Source organism: Scophthalmus maximus, chromosome 20 (genome assembly GCF_022379125.1).
Source record: "Scophthalmus maximus strain ysfricsl-2021 chromosome 20, ASM2237912v1, whole genome shotgun sequence".
NCBI classification, from domain to species: Eukaryota; Metazoa; Chordata; class Actinopteri; order Pleuronectiformes; family Scophthalmidae; genus Scophthalmus; species Scophthalmus maximus.
The window spans coordinates 6,447,918-6,469,911 of NC_061534.1; the positions used below are offsets into that span (position 1 = coordinate 6,447,918).

The 21,994-nt window shown below is 44.2% G+C and overlaps 1 protein-coding gene across 3 annotated transcripts in view; it reads right to left on the reverse strand.

Annotated features, from left to right (window-relative positions):
- Positions 1-8,000: 8,000 nt before the first annotated feature.
- trabd2a (TraB domain containing 2A) overlaps positions 8,001-21,994 on the reverse strand; it is a 64,857-nt gene continuing 50,863 nt past the window's right edge. For 2 of the 3 annotated variants that reach the window (XM_035607755.2, XM_035607756.2), the window contains 3 exons: positions 15,632-15,722; positions 12,821-13,084; positions 8,001-9,594 (listed from right to left, as the gene is read on the reverse strand). In XM_035607755.2, coding sequence (XP_035463648.1) covers positions 9,393-9,594; positions 12,821-13,084; positions 15,632-15,722 — 557 coding nt within the window. In that variant the 3' untranslated portion in view covers positions 8,001-9,392. Of the gene's footprint in view, positions 9,595-12,714; positions 12,731-12,820; positions 13,085-15,631; positions 15,723-21,994 lie in introns of all 3 variants that reach the window. The other variant, XM_035607757.2, reaches the window with a different exon arrangement.

Here is a 21,994-nt window from a genome sequence, read left to right on the forward strand (position 1 = left end):
TGAGCTCCGACTGTGGTCCAGGATCAGTTCCGATCAAAGCCCGCGTTGACCGGGAAACACACAGCAGCTCCACGGCTCTCAAGATCTGTGCAACAAAAATTCAACCGACACCTGCCTGAAGGCCTGAATGAATCATGGAGCTCTCAACCGGAGACACAATACCTCAGCTCACATGCAGAGGGCAGCATTGCACACTTGTAATGCAGCATGATCACTATGAAGGCATGAAACTCCCTGGAGATGTCCCTACTATTATTATCAACTATAAACAGCCTGTTTCTGATTTATTCGATGAAACTATGACTCCCATAATTTGTAGTTTGCTTCATTAAAGTTGATTCAGTTATCATCATATTGCCTTTAAAAGTCTTTACTATAAAATAATGGTTCACATTTACTATCCTTCAATCTCTTGGTGCCATCATCAGCATACATCCTCTAGTATTCTTCCATCAGCGTTGAAGTTATTTAGATACCGACTCTTTGAGTCACTCTCAGTTCATTTCTGCTCCGCCTGCGTCGTAATATCCACATTTAAATAGCCAGCAATCTTTGGTGAAACATTTGCTCGTCTCCGCGTGTTTACCATAAAGACAGTCTAATGGAATATTAGCGGCAAAATTATGCACCAGTCGGGGTGCTCGACTGTTCATGATGCAGGCGCTGCTGTCCAATGTTAAAGCTGAGCAAATGAAAACGCAAAGATAGTCAACAACAAGCTGATATACTTTTAGCGGAGAAGGTAAGTTTCTGACTGTGCAGCCAATATGAATTAATGTAGCTTTTGGTGAACAGGGACAAATATGGCCATAAGTGTATATATTTTATTTTTCTATGCTGCAAAATGGATGGCTCCAACAGTTTTGTTGTTTAAAATGCAATGACAATAAAGATCTATCTATCTAAGTTACAGGATAATTATATTGATACCAGTTTTATGATTACCACATTGTATTAACAAAACATTTAGAAGAGCCGTAAATTTAATCAGTCCTGTCAGGCAGCTACAGAACAATATCTAGCTTCAGTTTGCTCACATTATGACCAGTACCATAAAGTACTGGTCATAACACACTAACCATGGATATAGCCGCATAACTTCTGTGTTTTGAGCTGAGCGAGTATGCGTCTCATTTCCAAACTTGTCTCCTAGAAATTACATTTATATAAAAAATTATTTGCAACATGAAACCTTACGAGCGGCCAGATTAGGTTTTCTATCAACGCTGATGAAGAATTGTTAATTTGACGTGTTTTGCAAGTAGCACACATGCGGATACAGTAAAATATTCACACACGGTGTATTTGCTTTTGTGCCACAATAGCCGATGTCCACTCGTAGTGACCGCGGCTTCCTGATCACGGACATGGACACTGGCCTCTGGTGTGAAAGTCGTTCGTTCGCTCCTCCTGCTGGTAGCAGTGCTCTTAACATAATCTGTGGCCAACAAGTGTGTGGAAAAAATGTTCTTCTTCTCTCAAAACGAAGCAGTCGGAGATGCCAGCAGCGGCTCACAAACGCCTGCAAAAAACAAGCCGCTGCAAAACCAATCCAGAAAAAAGTTTGACCGTGGAGTAAAAACATAACTGATCTACTGTGCATCCAGAAACATAAGTGACTGTGCAACTCTGACAGAAAACGCTCACGGTATCTGGCGAGGGGGGGAAATGGAAAAAGTACCTTTTAGTCATCGTGACCTTTTCGGCTGCAGCGTTTTCCCTCCCAGGTTGCTCGCATTCCTTCAAGGTTGAATCTGAGAACTGCTTAAGGGGGTTGGGTTGGGGGGGGGGGGGGGGGGGGGGGGGGGCTTTTAGTTAGTTGGAGTATATTGACGGTGAAAACGGACACCAACCAAACCCACTGACAACCTGCAGGTGGTCCAGTTGGACTGCGATGACATGCACGCGTGTCCGTGTCCCCCTCTTGCATACACACACACACACACACAAAGTTGGGAATGATGTGTAAGTGTGTGTGTGTGTGTGTGTGTGTGCTTGAGTCATGACTCTTAAGTTCGAGCTCCCACTGTGACCGTCCTTCTATCAATAACGCTCTCTCAAAAAAAATCTGTTCCCATGAATGGGATCCATTGACCTGGGCTGTGACTGAGTGACACCCTGTGGTGCCACAGCCGCGCAGAAATAGCTCCTTTGTTTATGTGCTGACAATCCAGGACACACCAGCCCTGACAGGCGCTGAGACACATAAACAATGGATTTTCTTCCTTTTTTTTTTTTTTTTCTAAAATTCCCCGCTGAATCGAAATATTGATCTGAGTGTAAACAGATTACACAGCTGCTTTTTTTGGGGGGGTAATTTAACCTTTTTTCTAAGCAAACAAAAAGTCAACTCCTGACCTGTGTGATCACAGTGAGTTCCTAGAAAAGTATTCAGAATCATCAGGATCCCCATCCTCTTCAGTAAAAAGTTAAAGAGCAACCAAACCCATGAAAAAATGACTGCCACACACAGTTCGGGGGTTGGGGGTTTGGGAACAGTTTAAAGAACAAACCTTGTGTCCTTGTTGCGCCTCGTTCCGGCAGCGCAACCTCCTCGTCTGTAATGAGACAAAACACAAACAGCGTTTGACATGAAGACTTTCATTCATGGCAATTATTTTTATTTTCAATAACGCAAGCTTGAATTTTTGTCAGACTCCGCTCAAATTTGTCCACTCTCAGCAATGATAAAAACATGATGATAACAATTAAAATAGTGTTTTGATACTACACACACTGGTGGAAAATATATTGATTCAAAAAAAAAAAAAACTAAAAGAAAAACTAACCCAGTCCTTTAATAAGACATTAAGCAAAACTGCAGTGGAACCCCTCCCCGTAGAAACAGAAAGCACAGATGTTACTAATAACATTAACAATGACTCTGTTGTATCCATGTGACCAGTATGAAAAAGTGAGATGAACAATATTTAGTCATCATCCGTTTTATTAGTTACGTCTGTGCTTCCCCTGCAATGAAAATTCAAAAACGTCTGCTGTGGAAAGAGACCTGGGTGATTCGGAGAGAAACTAAATCACAACAACAGAAAACTAAAATATTGTTTAGTTTTTATCGAAGTGTTTACTGCCGGTTCACAAGTACGCAGACAGAGACAGACTGGCTGTTTACATAGGTCACATCATTATAGTATTATAGTAACTACATTCAATCTGCCACTAAAACATTTTGGCGACAGGGGGCACCAAGTGGTTTTCCTGTGTGTTTATGAATCAAACGTAGACACACACACACACGGTGGCAGAGTTTCACTCATGTGTCTGATTGATTTGTGAATAATCTAAATTGGAAAAATAATTTTGAGGGGATATGTCTTCTGTTTCTCCAACTGGTCCTGGGATGAAGAATTGTGCAACAGGTGTCATCTGCTTCACCTGAGGGCCACGACATGTTTACTTAGTCTTCCCATGTTAGTGTTGATGAAAATAAAAAAAATATGACCGTTGCATTCGGTGATTCAAGATTAAAATATGATATTAATCGGTTCCCGGTTCTGCTGGAGATTTTTTTCTTCTCCTCCACAGTCGCCAAGTGCTCGCTCATTGTGGGAACTGGTGGGTTTTCACTCACTATGTAAAGTGCCTCGAGAGGACGCATGTTGTGATTTGGCGCTGGGCACATTAAAATTGAATTGAATTGAATTGAAGATGCCGTAGATTAAACCCCGTGTTCTCAAATCCAAGTTCCAATCTAATAATCCAATCTAACTAATAATCATGCAGATGCAAAGACTTGGGAGCAGTGGAGGGAGACAAAGGAGGAGAAACAGATGCCCCCCGGACTTCTGCAATCAACACAATCAAAGTCCCGAATATTTCCAATATATGCATCTTCCATTGTTCTCACAAATGCCTTGAACTCGCTGGGACTAATGGGTTCCTTAAGTGTGGAGTAATTCTGCGGCCAGAGAGGAGGCAGGCATTACGAGGACTTTTCACTCCGGCTCTGACCGAGGCCTCTGGGGCACCCGGCCCGAAAAAAAATGAAGGACTCGCCGGTGCAGCATTCCTGTTTGAAGTCAAAGAATTGTGTCTAAGACTACAACCCTCCGGGGGGGGGGGGGGAACTGGCCTGAGGGTTTGGAAAGTAATCCAGAACTGAATGTTAGAGTTTAACAATTCAGGAAATGTGATGATTTGTAGTCGGAGCTGCATGAACCACGTTGATTCATAAACTCTTGCAGTAGTAGCTCTGCATCCCTGTTGAAGAAAAGAACACAATCTTTTTTTTGGGACATTTTGTGTTTTAAAACAATCTATCAATGAAAAATGCGATTAACGGTTTATATATGTAGCAGCCATTAGCTGCAGAGGTTATGGCGAGAGCCGCCATTCGTTTATAACGACGCAATAACTGTCCTCAATGGGACTGAAAAATGACGGAAGACGGTCTAGATGGGGGGAGGAAGAAAAAAGAAAGAGGGAGCACTGAGGAAAAATATCTTCTCTTTTTTTCATTTTGCTCTCCACCGTGTTCAAAGCGTGAGACAATAAAAGAAGAGTGTTTTTCTAGTATAGGCAAATAATATATCACACACAAGCCCGAGGAGTTTCACTGCATAAATACGCCGAGGGCTCAGTCGGCGCAGCACTTTCACCGTGGACCTCAGTTAACACTCTGCCGCCGTGACTTTGACCGATGCAGTGATAATAACCACAGTGAGACCCGCTCCGCATACGTATGCTTATTTGTGCAAGGCAGTGAGGGATTGACCGGAGCTACATCAGATAAGCTCCTAACACGCCGGGGCTTGTTTTAACAATGGGGGGGGGGGGGTTGGGAAGTGATTTGACCTGGTGGCTCGGGATAGGCTTCGACTGATGAGCTGGATGAAAGCGTACGGACACATCACTGGGAGAATGGACGTTCTTTGGCCCGTGGCCCCGGTGTGTGGAACGATGAGAATAACTCTCTAATGTGGGTTCAATCAACGGCAGGAAGAAGCCATGTCGGGAGAAGTCGATCGAAAATATGTCTAATTTTGCACGTTGAGGTAAACAAGTGGTTTTATTGGGGCTTTTAAAAAAAAATTGTGGAAAATCCCTCAAACAATTCCGCCTTTCTTTAAATGAAAAATCTCGCACGGTGTGATTTTCCAATCTCTTCCCAAAACTTTTGGACCTGATCTTATTTTAACAAGGGTTACAGCTACACATGAAAGCCCCAATAAATATTACCAGATTACAGTCCTTCTAAGAGAGCGTGTTCTACTGACAACTACCTAACAATGCCTTGTCTTTTATTTTTCTCTCTGCCTTTTTAACCAGTCCTGTACTCCACAGGAAACAGACGTCTGCGCAAAACATCTGCTTTCAATTCCTACAGGTTTACTTTGTCCAATCTGGCAACCCCACCTCCTTGTCTAGCGTGGCATGTTTTCATGTTTTCACAAGACCCACTTTCTTATTTGATTGTGTATCAAGGGGGTAGGTGACTGTCGAAAGACCCCCCCCCCTTTTTTTTTTTTTCGCTCCAACAAATGTGCAGTCGCTGTGTGTAAGAAGTAAAGCGACGGAGCGGACGCTCAATTTCAGATTTGCCCTGATTCAAAACAGATGATAATTTTTTCTGCGTTTGCTGTTTTTGTGAACATGTAACATGCACGGCAAACCTATATTCCCTGGCGATGCAGGTGACCCCGGTTAAAACTACTATCCTCTGGCTAATTCACGTCTGCCTTGTTTGCTCACCCTCTAACCTCTAACCCCAAACCTGGAGTCGGTCTCAACCGTCGGCTTGGTGCCGATCGCAGTTCCATGACTTGAAAACCACTTTGCAGAATAGCTCTGGTCCTGCTCGCTTCGACTTGTCGAAACTCCCACTTGTTGTGCGCGCAGCGTTCCTGATGCTAAATGACCTGTCACGTCTGTCGGCGGCAGCACTCAGCGGGAGGCGGTGAAGAGGTGTGACCTGCACCTCTTGTTTGTTTATTCTTTCTATGGGATGACTGAGCGACTCACGCGGCCCGCTGTCGGGAAAGTGCCGTGTGACACACGCAGCGGAAGAAAGAGTCGCGTACACTGTTATTAACATGATGTGCGGTTGTCCATGGCTACAGTTAGGAATTCAGTTTTTTCGCCTCCGCATTTTCTTTATGGCAAATATTCACACAATGAAAATGACAGGTGTAGTGGCAAAGGTCATCAGGCTTTTGCTACAAGAGCCTCCAACATATAGAGGTCTTTGCCCATTGATCTTAGACAAACTGGCTTCTTATAAACCCCCTTCATAAAGCTTCTCCTTTCGTGAAAGCATTTGGAAATGGTTGACATCAACTTCTTTATTTAATGTTTTCATTTCTTCGTTTAATGTGTGCCTTTGTTCATTTTATCTGCCTTATGTTTTATGGGTATTTACACAAGCCCTCAGTGGGAAAAGTCAGTTCCATTTGTTAGCGGGACAGACGATGCGACTTGATTCATCTAAGTGTCTGAAGGCGGTCTCGATAATGCTTAGAAGGGAAATCTGGATAATGTTAAGAATTAAATATGATCAGTCTGCGACGGTCACATATATTCCTGCAGTTTTTCAAACTCAATTAGTGATTCTACTACAGCTCCCAGATTCCCTTTCACCAGAGAAATTGCTTGAACTCTGAACGCAGCTGTTGGTTTCACATTGCAACGGTTTCTTCTTTTTAGTGGAAGGGGGGGAAAAAAACAAAAAACATCACTAAATGTTACCAGGATGTCATGTTTCTTTTTGTGTTTCGAATCACTTACCTCTCGTGCCTCACACCTCATTTAGGCCTGTGAATCTTGTGTTTCCTGCTTCGTGCACATTAGTCTGCGCGGCCCTCGGTGACCCCTCGGAGTGCACGGCCACTCCTAAATCAAAGCAAAAAACCAACAAGTCAATTAGCTTTCTCTTCCTGTTGACGCAGCACATCAATTAACCCTCATTTCCTGTGCGTCCAAAGAATCCGTTAGCTCTGGTGTCCTGTTTGTTTCCTGCAGGGACGGTGCACACTGGCGGGGGGGGGGGGGCGTTTGTGGCCGACCACATGCACACATCAAACGGCTTCTAATAGCGGCCTTATCACAGTACATTAACCTCACATAAACAAGCCGTGAGCCCTAGGTCAGGGCAGGAGGGCAACATGTGTGTATAGCCACCCACACTTTGGTTGAAGACAGCCAGAACATACAACCAGTGCAATGCTCTACTGATACCAAGCTACTGACTTTGTTTAGACAACTACTAATCTTCTAAGTGACTTTATGTGATTATGTGAACATTAATCTTCTATGATATAACCGGGGCAACCAGAGATACGTCCGAGTACACATGAACTGGAGAGTGGTTTTCCTGATAAGACTTTCCTAAACTTGTCACTTGTACTGTGGAATTATCTATTTGATATTTTATGTTTTATGTTTTTGCGAGGGTGCTGGTGATGACCATGGTTTTAATGTTACTTGTTAACACTGAAAATTAAAGCTGCAACAGACAACTGTCATGCCCCCTAGTGGTTCCAGGTGGAATTATTTTTTGCTGGCGGACGTAAAGACGCTGCAGTAGCAAGACACCGGTAAGGACGCAGGTACTTTTCCTCAGAGCTCCTGAGGAAGTTGTCAACATCACTTAGGAGATAACGGAGGAGAAGAGAGAAGTGTGTTCACTGAGGCTCCTACTTTGTTTCCTGGCTCCTACATTAACGAGTGGCAGCGTTAGCATCAATGCTAACTGTCCAAAGCAGAAAACAACCGTAAAAATACCAGTTTGAACATATAACCTTGAGGTAAACGTCCGATAGTATTAATGTCGACTGGTTGTGCTATACTTACCGATCTAGTAGAAAGACGACAAACTGCACGATGATTTTGAAGCTTTTGTTCCTCCATCAACAGGATTCTGCCGTCTGCCATTCCCATCGATGGGGATAGATACCGGGAGAACGGTATGTTCTCTTCCTTGTTTTAAATCATATTGAACGTGTCCTGGATTTGCTTTACAGCTAGACATGAGCTTTACAATCAGATATGAATCTAGATAAATATTTTATTGTTGTCACGGTAATACTACTACAGTTACCTCATATGCCATCCGTGAAATGTGAAAGGCCTAAAGCACCATGCTGTAGGTGGTCTGTCTGTGTAGACAGCTTTGTGTATGTAAAACTGAAGTATCATTGCATTTGAAATAACACATTTGGACATCATGGTGACAAAAAACAAAATTTAAACAATGGGAATATTTCATATAGCCTACAGCAAAACTATAGTAGTAACAATTAAATAAATAAAATGGTCTCTATGTAAAATACATTGACATGAATCCTTTCAGCAGACACATACAGCAAAGCGAGTGATAACACTGATACATATCGTACAGTAAAATCCTCTGTCCCTTTAAAAAAAAAAAAAAGAAGGCATTTCACTGACACACAAATGACGCCGGCTATGGTGGTGGTTAGTTCCTGATTTCTTTTCAAAAAAATATACTGCATATCTATTTATATATTTATATAAACAACGACAAAACTTTTGATAATTTTCATTTTTTTTTTATAATTCTAAAATACATCTATAATATTTAGAAACAATATGTACAATTTCCCCCCCTTTTATACATCATTTTTCTTCTAAAATGGAAGAATACTGTATATTAAGTCCTGAAGAGGAACGCCGGGGGATTAAGAGCTGACGCGCACACACACACACACACACACACACACACACACACACACACACACACACACACACACACACACACACACACACACACACACACACACACACACACACACACACACACACACACACACACACACACACACACACACACACAGGCATCACACACGCGCACACACAGGGTATATGGTTCCAGTTGCACTTATCGAGGGTACATGATATTCAACTGTTTAATGGCGTCCTTGTGTCTATTCACCGAACAGTCACTTGAGTGAGATCTCATATATCCTCAGAGGCTCTGGACGTTGAATGATGAGTGTCTACTGTAACACTATAACCCATAAGGGAACTGACTTTCCTTTTTTTTTTGTTTTGCAATGTCTGTGAGACGTGGGATAATACTTCCTGTTTGTGGGCTTTCACGTTTCTTTCACGCTGCGCCCCCTAGCACTGGCTCCCGATGCTCAGCGTAAAATTAACTGAAACCTCATGAAAGCGTCACGTTCCAAGAGAGCTCACGGTATATGAGCTTACATGCTCATCAAGGCCTCAATTTGTAAGAGACATGCTCTATTGGCATGATTTACCGTTCTGTCCCTGCAACGCAGACATTATCTAACCTAACATCCATGGAGTGTACTGTTACCTGACTGCTAGAATTGGTGTCACATGCTTTCCGCGTGCTTTTTCTTCTTTTCCTGTCGACAGTCTCAGAGAGTCACTAGGTCTCACGGCCTCTACTAAAGGAAAACACTCCACATCAGTGGAAGCAATGTGCAGAGGGAGACGAGGACAGGCGACCAGCGCGAGGAGGCGGGTGACGCCGAAGGTGTGTGGTGGTGCTGGTGGTCGTGGTGGCTGTGGACTCTGTCAGGTGGCTGCACTGTGATGTAGCCATTGATGATGCGAACCAGCGGGGGGGGCGGGGACTGCACCATCGTGCTGTGGAGAGAAAAATTTGTTTTAAAAAATTGATCACATTTATCATGTAAAAACCTCTTTTTCTACATCCGCTCCTTACTCTGAATAATGGAGTCCTACATGAACAGACAAATTACCAACAGTCCCAGTGACGCAGATCAAATATTTTTGACTGTTCATCTATTAATGAAGAAAACTTTGTTGGAGGGGTTTTTTCCTAACTTTAAATTTGAACAATGCTTACATTCTCATGATACTATACTACTACTACTACCACTACTACTACTACTTAATATAATAATAATAAACTTTATTTTTATAGTACAATTCATGCATAATGATGACATTCAAATCAAATGAAATTGAATATAAATAGCAGGTTAAGACGAGATTAAACAGCATAAGAACTATGGTAAAAAGACGGTTGAATTGAATGAATTCCCTAAACGTCTTCAACAATACCAGCAGTATCTCTGCACTGCTGAGCCACTGTGCTCGAAGGGGAAATCCTGTAAGCTGCAGACGAACATTTCCCACATTGTCCACAACCGCCTGAGAAACTATGCCGACTGCAGGAGGTGAACAATGGAAATATAAATGATGGTGAAAGCTAGAAAGGAAAAAAAAAAACTCTCTACAGAAGAGTCCACTGCAACAGCACCGACCAATCAGGAGAGATTTTAGCACAAAAAAGAAAAACGGGGGCGTGCAAAGTCATTGATCAGCTCATGGCTATAAACCAACTGCCTGCCTGTTTTTACTTTCTTCATTTTTCCGTTTCTCTTCATATTACATATTCTGGTCTGCCCGTTCGTTGGCTGTCTCTAATTCTTTCTTTATCTGTCCCTTTCAAGTCTGGCAATCAAATCATTTCTGCTCTCCTTGTTTGATGCCGAGCCCGCGGTGCTTGTGTGGTTTGGACTGGGACGTCGCCAGGCAAAACAAACACACAAGTTCCTGGAGTCAGGATCTCCAGATACCAGTGGGCTGCGACAGCAATTTGACGCAGCAGGACCACAAACAGTACGAAAGAAAGAGTAAGCACAATATAGTGTTTCTTTTTACTTTTTTTTTTAAACTGGATTATGGTTTTTATCGGGGAAATACATTTTGACAAGCGTCAGCATCAAGAAAAATGAAAACAAGCATTTTATAATATCTGCACAGGAACCCAAATCATGTCCCAGCCCTGAATTTCCATCATTATTCCTCATCCTGACTTGACAGACAAATGAGAGCATGCTTAGAGGGATCGTCGTGGACAAATGATGGTGTTTGAGTTGGATAACCGACTGCAGTCTCCTAGGCCGAAGAAAGTTTGGGGAGTTATGAGCAGCCTCTGCAATGAATCAGAAAACCAACACATAAAACACAGAGATACTAGTGATACTAATAGCAAAAAAAAAAAAAAAAAAAGGATTTAAGTCTGCATTTTAAGTTAAATTTTTAGGTTATGAAGCAAGTTTATTTGGGTTCGAGGGGCCTGGAAATTCGTGAGGAAACCAGGTGTGGCACATCACTCTGTGGCCACGCATCAAGCACAACAGAGGAACTGTGGCGCAGTAGTTGCTTCTGTTTTTTTTGGGCACTGGCTCTCCCTTTTCTCACCCGGCCACCTTCTGCAGACCTTAAAATATACAAAGACGTGCACCGTGTACACTCGCTAAAGTGTACACAAACAGTCTGTTTCCTCTCCATCCAAAATGCGGGGCCGTCTGAGAGAGAGAGAGAGGGAAATCATTTCTGCAGACATAATGTACACAAGTGCTCACAAACCTCCTCTGTTCCCGCGAAAAACAGACGCGACGCGGTTGGATTTTTTCTTTCCGTCACTAATTTGGACTGGTCCATACTGTACATAGAAAAATACATGCTCCTGCGCGGGTAAAGTTGAATACATGCTTAGAGGCAAAGTCCTGCACTAGTCTACTGTTAAGTTGTTCTCGGATATGAACCCCAGAAAATGACAGTGAGTTTTGGTTTAGGCATTTTTCAGGAATTTGCCATTCACATATTAAGAGATTGTCTGAGTCTCACAGACATTTCTTTTTTACGATGGGGGTGACAGGAAAAGTTCCGGAAAATGCCTGACAGGATTTACTTGGGAACATACAGAAAAATATATACCCAAAAAGTTTACATTGCATGTGTGAAAGCTTCTACCTATGCTGGTTTCTTTAAAGTTCACAAAGTCACATGACTCTCGGTCCAACGAATGTGCCCCTTGATTGCATTTCCTAAAAGAGCCAATGAGACGGTGGGGTTTGACTGTGATTGAGCTGACGTGGCTTTAGATGTACAGTAGCACACAGGTTTACAATTATCAGTCCGTGAGGGGTTCGACTGGCGGCTCAGTGGTTCTGCTCCGTCTCCTGCTTCGCACCTTTTTCTGTGAAGTTGTTCTCCTTCTGTTTGCGTGAGGTTTTCCCTCAAGGTGCCTCCGTTTCCTCCCACGGTCAAGAGATGTGTGAGTTGGGCGAATTGGAAACTCATAATTGCCCCTGCGGTGATGAATGAACGCGGTTGTCTGTGCATGTGCGTTTGGCCTTTTTTTTTTTCGTTGGTAGATTAAGCCTCTTGCCAATGCAAGCTGAGATACAGACGCATCCAACTTTTCTGAACGGATGGAATTCAACTTTTTCCTGCTTCCCGTCCACGTGCAAAATCATCAACGGAGACGGGAGATGGTGCCGTTATAGCGAGGCTGGAGAACCACGCACCACACCTTGTGCAGGGGGTCTCCTTTTTGTCTGAAAGGTGAGCTTGTTTTGTTGTCTGGTTAGTCCCTGCCTGGAGCGACTAAGAGACCTAAACCGGATACTCAGTAGGAATTCCCAGGCTGCTATTTTCACATCCAGGACACTTATACCAGCTAGAAACTAGTATGGACCCATACCACACGTCAGTGTGTGCGTGCCTGTGTGTGTGTGTGTGTGTGTATACGTGCTGAAGTGTGTGCAGACTGCATGAAGAGTATGGTGATGTGATATGTTGACTGTTTAAGCCTGCGGCACCATATTCTAAGAACATATTCCAATTTCCTCTCTCTCCTCTCACATCCTCTCTGTCCTTCTTGTCTGAGTTCATACCCCCAATACTCCTTTCTCTCCTTTTGTCCTCATCCCTGGTCTTGTGTCTCACCTTCTGCTCCTTTCTCCTAAGAAGACATCGACGACAAATGCACAGAGGATGGTGACCCCGTGGACCTTTCGTCATTCGTCATTCGTCCCTCCCTCTGCTCTCTCACCTCTCCTCGATGCGAACCCAGAGGTCGTTGAAATGCCGGTGCCGCTGCTTCTTCTGCCTGTTCCGCCTCTTTTTCTTCAGCATTTTCCTCTCCGCTTTTTCCAGCAGCTCCAGGCTGTCCGGTGGCAGAAGCATGTGTGGCAGCAGATCCTCCTCCAGGGTGCGCCCCTGGTCCTCCTCTTTGTGGGGGAGCTCGTGCAGGAAAGGCTCCAGGAGAGGGGACTCGTCGTAGTGGTCCTCGGACTCTGGTCGCAGCGATGATCTCCTGGACAACACGGATCACAGGAAGTTAAGAAACGTTTTTGGGGGTTTTTTTTGGGAAGAAAGATGTGAGAGAGGCTCTGTGTCACAGCATGCGCTGTTCAAACCTCAATATTAATATCAGCATGTGTGTAATCGGACCTCTCTTTCGCACACGATATGATCAGAATCCTGGGGTAAAAATGAGACAGAGAGCCAGAGACTCCTTGAAATTTTAAAATATGGCTTTCAGCAGACGTGTAAGTTCAACGCAGACCATGGATTTAATATGTTTCTATGGTTGCACAGGCAAAATGACAGAGACATTTTCTGTGAACTAACTGAAGCAAAGCATTGTTTTATGTTGGAGTCCCTCTGAGCACTGAACGGTAGAAGCAACATGTCGGGATTTACTTGAAGTAAAAACTTAAGGTCCAAAACTCATCGTTTGGATTAGATACACCTGAGCATCATAACCAGGTTGGGGGCTGGGGGTTAGGGTCAGGGGTCAGTCTGTGCATTTTCCTTACAGCCCCCTTGTACAATTGTGATCAAAAGCTCTGCTTTCCGCAGCAGAATTATCATCATGTCCTGGCTCCCGCATTCTCTACCCAGACGCCACAGAATGTTCCCGGAAATGCTCCCGTCGCCGTGGACGCGTCTCGCCCCGACAACCTCCCGCGGTGCTCGTCACACTGTGAACGGCAAACGCCGCGGAGTGTCTGGAGCGAATAGTCCAGGCATTTTTTCCCGCGGTTAATGTGTGAAAACCGCGGTGGAGTCACTTATACCTTTTTCGCATTGGGATGAACCCGTGCGGGAAATAAGAGTTCGGTGACGGTCCCGCATCGCCCCGCATCGAACACAGAGTTTGTGCGCGAAAAGGAGACGCACTCACTCGTTCATTCGCTCTCACAGACGGAGGACAGGAACAGAGATCTGCACGGAGATAGCCACCCGCACCGCGCGCCACGGTAGACTGAGCTGCATGCTTCGCAGCGGGAGGCGCGAGTCCCGCTCGGGTGCGGGCCCTTTCAACAACTCTTCATTTGGGCGACTTATCTGTCGGTTCAATCTATTTAGTGGAAACGTCTGCGGACGGGAAAACACCCACTCACAGAGTGACAGATATCAATGAATGTGGGTTTTTTTCCCGATTGGGAAGTTCAGTACCTTTGCACTGTGTGATGACATGGTGGTTGTGATACTGTATACGCAGCCTGTGTAGACAGTTGGATGGATTTCTGCGTAGACTGCAATGACAATCGTGGCCTGGGCCTGGCCATTCGTTTCCCCTTCTGGGATCACCGCAGCTTCCACACTAAAACAAGCCTCTTACGTGATTAGCAGATTAGTGGTTCATCGCCAGCAAAGAGACGAGATAATCGCCTCCGTTCCCTCAGCGTCAACTGTGACAAAACTTCAAGATGAGACGAGGAGATAAACACTTTTGGGATTTGGGGAGAGCGAGCGCTCGCAAGGAAAAAAACGAGGATCACTCAACGGACTCAGTTGCTGAGCGCAGTTTTTGCCCGGGATTTATTGCAGACAACACAAGTCTCACGAGGGCTGACGCTGAACTCCGACATCTGCTTTGGGGTCCGCGAATGAACACGGAGCAACAAAAGGGTTTTTTGCGCATACTTGGAAAATGATTTCCCATTTGAAATCCAGTCGGCGAAAAAAAAAAGTCGAGGGATATATGTATTTTCCTGTCAGGGCCGTGAGGCAGCAGTCGCACTGTAAAATGTGGCCAGGACGGGAAACCTTACTCTGGTTTAAGTGATAAAATATGGCCTTTTCAGATGCAGACTCATGTTTTCAGAAGAACGCGTAATGTGCAACAGCACTGGTGAAACATAATATTTTTTTTCGCCTTGTCCCGTATCTGTCATCTCTGTATTTCTCAGTTTCTCCGCTTTCTTTCTTCTCTTCTCGTATCTCGCCTTCTGCTTTTTATGGAGAATAATTGTTCCCCGAAACTTAAATGATCCCAAATCACATCATAAAACATTCTGGGACAGGAAAAGAAATCTCTCAACAAAATGCTCCTTTATCTCTCTGAATCTTTGAAATACTTTACTTAACGTCACTGAACCATTTTGAGGTGGACTTTCAGATTCTGAAAGGTTGTTTGTCCGTTGCCGTCGCATCTGAGTTTTTACTTAGATCAAGCTATTTATAATTTCCTGTCTGTAGTGCATCTAAAACTTTTTCTTGGCAGATTCAGCGAACATCACTCGCAATGTGAAGTATTTAACAGATTTTTGGCAGCTTAACTCAAGGCAGCCTGGAACTAGTTCAGTGTTGCCTAAAAGAAAAATTATTATGAAGCATACTTTCAGATTTCGGAAGAATAAATTGCAGCAATTTTGTAAAATTAGACGCTCGTTTATATTAAGGGATTAGTTAAATTTGCACCATGTGCTGCCAAAACAAATCAGAACATCCACTGAGTCAAATGCAAATAAATGTGTGTGTGTGTGTGTGTGTGTGTGTGTGTGTGTGTGTGTGTGTGTGTGTGTGTGTGTGTGTGTGTGTGTGTTTAAGGGCATTTTAGCAGTAAATTCACCTGTTTATGGGCTGCCCAGCAGGGGTGTGCTCCACCTCGTATCCCTGGCGACGAAGCACATCAATGACTGTATTGTTGCCGAGAAAGTGACCTGCAAGCGAAAAAAAAATAGAGAGAGAGAGAGAGAAGGGATGACCTCCACTTTTGAATGCTAATGATTAGTTTTATTGCATGCCGATGGAAACAAGACATTTGCCACGTCCTCAAATGCACCGCGTCATAAGAGGCTATAGGGGGAAAAATATTCTGGAAGGCTAAGCATGACTTTAATAAAGAAATAATGAAAGAAGAAATGAATAGAACAGAGAGGAGAGGTTACTCCGACACGCACGCTCACTCAAAGACACACGCTCACTCAGGCTGGAGGCATCGTTTCACAATGTTCACGTCGCTTTTCGTGTTTTGTTTGAAGCCTCGGTTTGCTGGTTTTCACAGTACAGCTTTTTTTTTTTACCAGCGTGTAACACTCTGTGTTACCAAGCTCAGCCCATCACTTCATGGCTTTAGTTATGTGTGTAATAACATGCTCTGAAGTCTGGACCTTTTCCTGAACTTTCCCGGAGGGGTTGCGTTTTATGTGAGGAGGCAAAGGCTCGCAAATTGTTGCTGATGACATTTTCCAATGTCCACGTGTGATTTTGTGATGAGAGACCGACTTGATCGTCATCATTTGTGGCATCTCCGCCGCTTAACCCCCCCCACCCCCGTCCTGTATTCCTGATGGGACTCCAATTCATCCGCCCCTCTCATATCGTACCTTCCCTTCTGCCCCTTCCATCTCTTTTCTTCTCTCCGACCTCCCTCTTCCTTATCTCTGACTTCCCCTCGTTCTGCCTTCAGCCTCTCCTTCCTGCTCTGACCCTGTCAGCTAGGTGAAGTGGGGGCATTGAGGCTTCAGGTTGCCATGTCAAGAGGTCTCCATTCTTCCCCTCACTCTGACAAAGGGGAGCAGGGGTCCATTGTTCGGGCCTGCTCAGCCGTGGCACCGCCGAGCTGTGTAAACAATGAGCCCCGGCACTTTAATCTGGCACAGAGCCACCGATAGAGAGGGAGGTTGAACTAGATGTCCGGGATGCTGCCCCATCTCTACAACTAATATGTGCCGGCTAAAATCACGCCCGTGTACGTAGCTGCCGCAGAAAAGTACCAGGAGCCACCTTTTTCTTTATCAGATCCTTTTAAATGTGAATGAATTTCATCTGCTGAGCCGCGCTAAGAGTCGCCGCATGTATAACAAGCTTGATTGACCTCTTAAAAAAAACAACCTGATTCTCATTTCTGGTGTGTTTGAATGGAAACACGTTGAACTACCATTTTGTGGAGTTTAAGGTGCGTTCGCCTAATTCTGGTTCTCTGAACAGTCGAAGAGCTCCCGTGAGAGGGTGACCAACATGTCCGTATGCAGAATAAGAGAGGCGCATTCATTTTTCATTTCAAGCAGTTATCGCTACCAATGCGGGGTCGTCGGCTAAATGAATAGCCGGCGGGCCCTTAAACTCTCCGTGGGGGTTGTAAGCGAGAGCGAGGCGGAGGAGACAGAGACGGAGTTTTCCAGCCGGCTCACGTTTAGAAACAACTCGGCGTGATTTATGTGAGTTTACGTCAGGGGATTAAGGTGGGACAAATGGAGCTGTCCGGCACAATGCAGGGCCACAGAAGGGTGGGCGGACATCAGAACTTCAAAGGGACACACACACACACACACACACACACACACACACACACACACACACACACACACACACACACACACACACACACACACACACACACACACACACACACACACACACACACACACACACACACACACACACACACACACACACACACACGCACACACACGCACACGCACACGCACGCATAAATTATAAAAGGAGGTAAACCGTCGATTCCCTCATGTCCCCAAAGGTTTCAATGTCTTTTTGGAGACTGGGTTTGTGTTTTTTCAAGAGTTAAATAAAAGTAATTCCAATATTCTTGTGACTGATGGAGATAGATGAAACTTTCGGTTGAATTATTTTGGAAAATTTAACTTAAAAAGTGAAATATAGGCTATTCAGGTGCTTCACTAGTTTCAGTTTCAGCTTTTGAAATCTCTTTGATCATGTTGAATTGGAATTTGATGCTTAAAAAAAAGACGGGGGGAAAAATAATGAATTCAAGTCGACGCCATACTGCGAGCATTTCATGTGAGTACAGTTTTTATGGGCAGCATTCCACTTTTTTTTTTTTTTTTTCACACCGGGGGTGGTGGGGGGGGGAAAAAAATCCAAACCCTGCCAAAACAAAAACAGAATCAAGACATCTTTGATTGAAAATGATTGATGCCCCGGGAAGAGGAATAAAGTATAGGAACAGAAAGTGAAAAAAAAGGGTCTGGGCCTCGTTTGCGATGTAACACGAAGAGCGAGGCTTTAATGTGCCAGCTGATTGGTGAAGTGTGCCAATCACCTGCACTATACACCACAAATCACCGTGTGCTGTAAGAAGCGCGCGTTCATTTTTGAACTCTGTATTCGTGCATCTCGATGGGGCCACTTGTTGCATCAGTGTCACCTCTGTGGTCAAAAAAGGGAAAACAGACATGTTGGGGGTTGTGGGGGGGAAATCACAGGGACTCGCTGCAGAGCCAAACTACTTGGCCAATTACTTTCTCTGCTTAAATACTTCCATCTTTTTTTCCCCTGCAAAACAAAGCACACGTGAGAACTATAAAAATGCTGATGCACATGAACGTTATACCGTTCTCCTGCCCTGCGTAAAGTTTGCTTCACAGATGTTTCCATGGCTTTGTTTAGCACGTTGGCTCGCAGGATCACAATCACTTTTTTCTCCCTGGTTATTGGTCGCCTCGCGGGAAAAAAACTTTTCCTTGTCAACCTGCTCCAAACAGCTGTAAGCGTTTCCTCTTTTTAGCCCATAAACGTGTTTTTTTTTCATTTGATCATTTGAAATTGTGAGAATGATTTTACCCATATCTGCTTCATCGCTTCAATAAATCAATCCCGATTGTTTGGATCTCTATGTTATTACATACATTAGGGTTCTCCATATACGGAGCAGCGGTGTTCACATTCGTTTAAGCTCTTTCCCTAGGCCCAAACCCAGAGTTTTAAGAAGCTCACTTCTGGAGTGACACCTGCGACATCTGGCGTATATTTCCGCCGATTATTTATTTAGGCCAATTTCATACATTTTAAATCTATTAAATGGGCCAGAAATGTGTGTACGCCGATGCCACAATATGCTCAGTGTATGTCCTTCCAGCAGCACGGAGAGACGAGAGATGTTACAGATAAAAGAGCAGGGACACAACTGAAAGCTCTCATTCACGGCCCCGCCACTTACACGCAGCAATGTTCACGGGACAGGGGGACGGGACGGGGACGGGGACGGGGACGGGGACGGGGGGGGGGGTCGCAGATTAGCTCATGACATGGTTATAAAAACGTGCAAATGTTTTTTAGATTTCTGTGATGTGACAACTATAGTCCAGAGCAGTGTCTAACGATGACTAAAATACAACACTGGTTTCAGAGGCGCGTCTTCCAGAGCCTTCTTTCAACGAAAGAAGTTTGTCTCGTCACATTTTGGACGAAACGGCAGAAAAGTCCAGGGTTAACAACCCGCGACCCACATGTTGTTGGGCGGAATCTCCTCAAAGCGAGAGTTGGTGCTTCGAGTCGAGCTCCACCTTTTCAATATTTCACCGAGACCACGGCCAAAACGGTAATGAAGGCTTTTGATTTATCCCTAAAATAAGCGCTCACGATTTGGTTTCCAGCGGCGGTGGTGGATATTGCGATGGAAGCGACACAAAAATGTTGACACATTTTGCAAAAAGCTGTTAAATTTAAGAGAAATCGTCATCTTGTGCTGAGAAGAATGTGGCTGCCTAGTGCTTCCCACAAAAACAAACTGTGTGCAATTACAACACTTATATCGATGTGATTTTTAAGTGACAGAGTTGGATAATTTGTGTATGGAATGACTGCTCGACACTCACTCCTCCTTTTCTATCCCAGCATGAAACAGACGATGCTTGCATCGTTCCTTTTCCATTTTATTTCACATACCTGGCTGCCTTGCCTGGAATCAACATTGGGAACATATTGTTATTCTTTCGATGTCTGAGGAGATTCTCGTTCATTCGTTCATGGTCCATTTGCTCCTCGTCCAACGCCCTTTTGAATATTATTATTTCAATTGGACATGAGCACTGAATGTGCAGGACTGGATGTGGGGAAAAATGGAGCTGTGAATTATAATAGAAATTAATGATACATGCATGTTTACTAGAACTAACCCTGACCCGTATTCGTCTGGATTTTACAGAAAATCTCTCCACACCTTCGCTCGGGAAAACTAAAGGGAGAACTGCTCCGGTGTTCGTCCTGAAAAGGGGAAGAAGACAAAAAGGACATCCAGTCTCTTCAATCAGCGGCCCGAATTATTAGAACATATGGTAAGCCTTAAATAGCATTCCTTTTCCATACACACCAATATTTACATTACAACTTGTAACCAGGGCCCGTGCAGCAGTTCTCATAACATTACAGCACGCTGGATAAACAAACGCCGCGGGCAGCGCCGAGGCCGCTCTTGCCCCACGTTGCCTTCTCTTGGCTGTTTATATACACATTTTCCCCGCTACAAGCGAGCCCATAATCATCACCGCCGCCGGGCACTGAATGAGGCCTTTTATTGAAGGCGATGGCAATCGGGTGTCTGGTGCCTTCTCGGGTCTTCAGCGTGCGGGCGCTTCACTCGGCTGATGTCACCGATGACGTAAAAGCCACAAACTTTTGGGCAAAAGGTTTCTTCTACGCTCTGTATTCCTTGCGTAAGCCATTCGACCTGCGATCTGAGGAGCATCGACCGTGCAGACATTTGAGTGCACGTGGGCGGCAAGAGAGTTGTACAAAACGACGAATTAGATTGCCGCTTTTGACGTTTCTGGGATGTCAGAACGACTCACCAGCCAAGGATTATACTACTGTAGGAAAGTACTGTTTTGGCTCGCCACGCTGCTGAGAGTTGGGCGGAAAAGAACCTCAGTGTCTTCCGCTGCGGAGGAGACGCAGCCATCCATAAAAGTGACATGAGAAATTATTGGTTATCCACTGGCATGAGGATGATCCTGGTGTTTTTCAAACAATGCCAGCTCTACATTAGCACACACGTATGCGATGTCTGGAAACGCGGGCGCTTGCTTACACGGCATTTCTTCTCATCCCCGGGCGAATCGTGCTGTTTTATGTCTTTGACAGTCAGTCAGTCAGTTCCCCCCCCCCGCCCCCTCCCGTGTATTAGACTGAAACCTCAGTCGGGCACAATTTTGTTTGAAAGAGAACAAGACGCTGTAGGAAATAGTCTCAACACGGAGACAATGTGATTAGATGCTGTCAAACTTAATCGTGCAATGGTCGTTCTGTAAATTCACTTCTTTGTTCTATATCAATATTAGCTAAGATGAATTCAAATTCACGTACAAATCTTATTTGTGGCTTGTTTAATTCAATTTAAGAAAAGACCAGTAATTTCTCTAGTATGGAGGCAATTGAGCTAAACACTACTACTTTACTACTTTTGGTAGCATGTCATGCTACTCATCACTAAAAACTAAATGTATTGGATGAATTACAATTTTTTTTTTCCAACGATGGCGCTAGATGGAAAGAAGGAAGGATCACCAACATTATAACTGTTCATCCTATAGGGAACATGAATATGTGTAACCGCATTCTATTGCAATACGTCCAACAGCATGAACGTCAACCTCATGTCGCTCGTGGAAAAAATCTAGGGAATCACCAAAATTCATTGGGATTCAAACTCTGGGCGCCACGGTTAGCTGTACCAGATTTTGTGGCTATACATTTAAAGCTGTAGATGGACCGATAGAAATAGACATCGCGATCCTGCTGGCGTGCAAAACCGCCCCCCCCGTTAAAAGCTGACGAGATGGGAATGCGTCGGAGAAGCACTGCGTGTTTATATAAAGAGATCTTAACCACAATTCAATTACTAGAAAGCTGCAGTTTTATTTTTTTAAAGTGAAACTTTCATACTTTTATGTTAAGTTGCCAACTTGTGGTGTCGAGACCTAAGAGTCTGTAAATGTTAATGTAATATTCATCCTAGAAGGCACCGAGATTCTTTACCACTGGAGGAGAAGAAAAAATACTTTCAAAAAAATGAATGTTTTTGCCTGGAAACAATTTAGTGTGATGTTATATGTTGTCATTTTGATCCCACGTCCCTGTAGGATGAGGAGGGTCTTAATACACAGTCATGGCATACGGAGGAAGTAAGATGTATTTGGTTAAATTAGTCTGCACATACGCAAACAAATCTTGC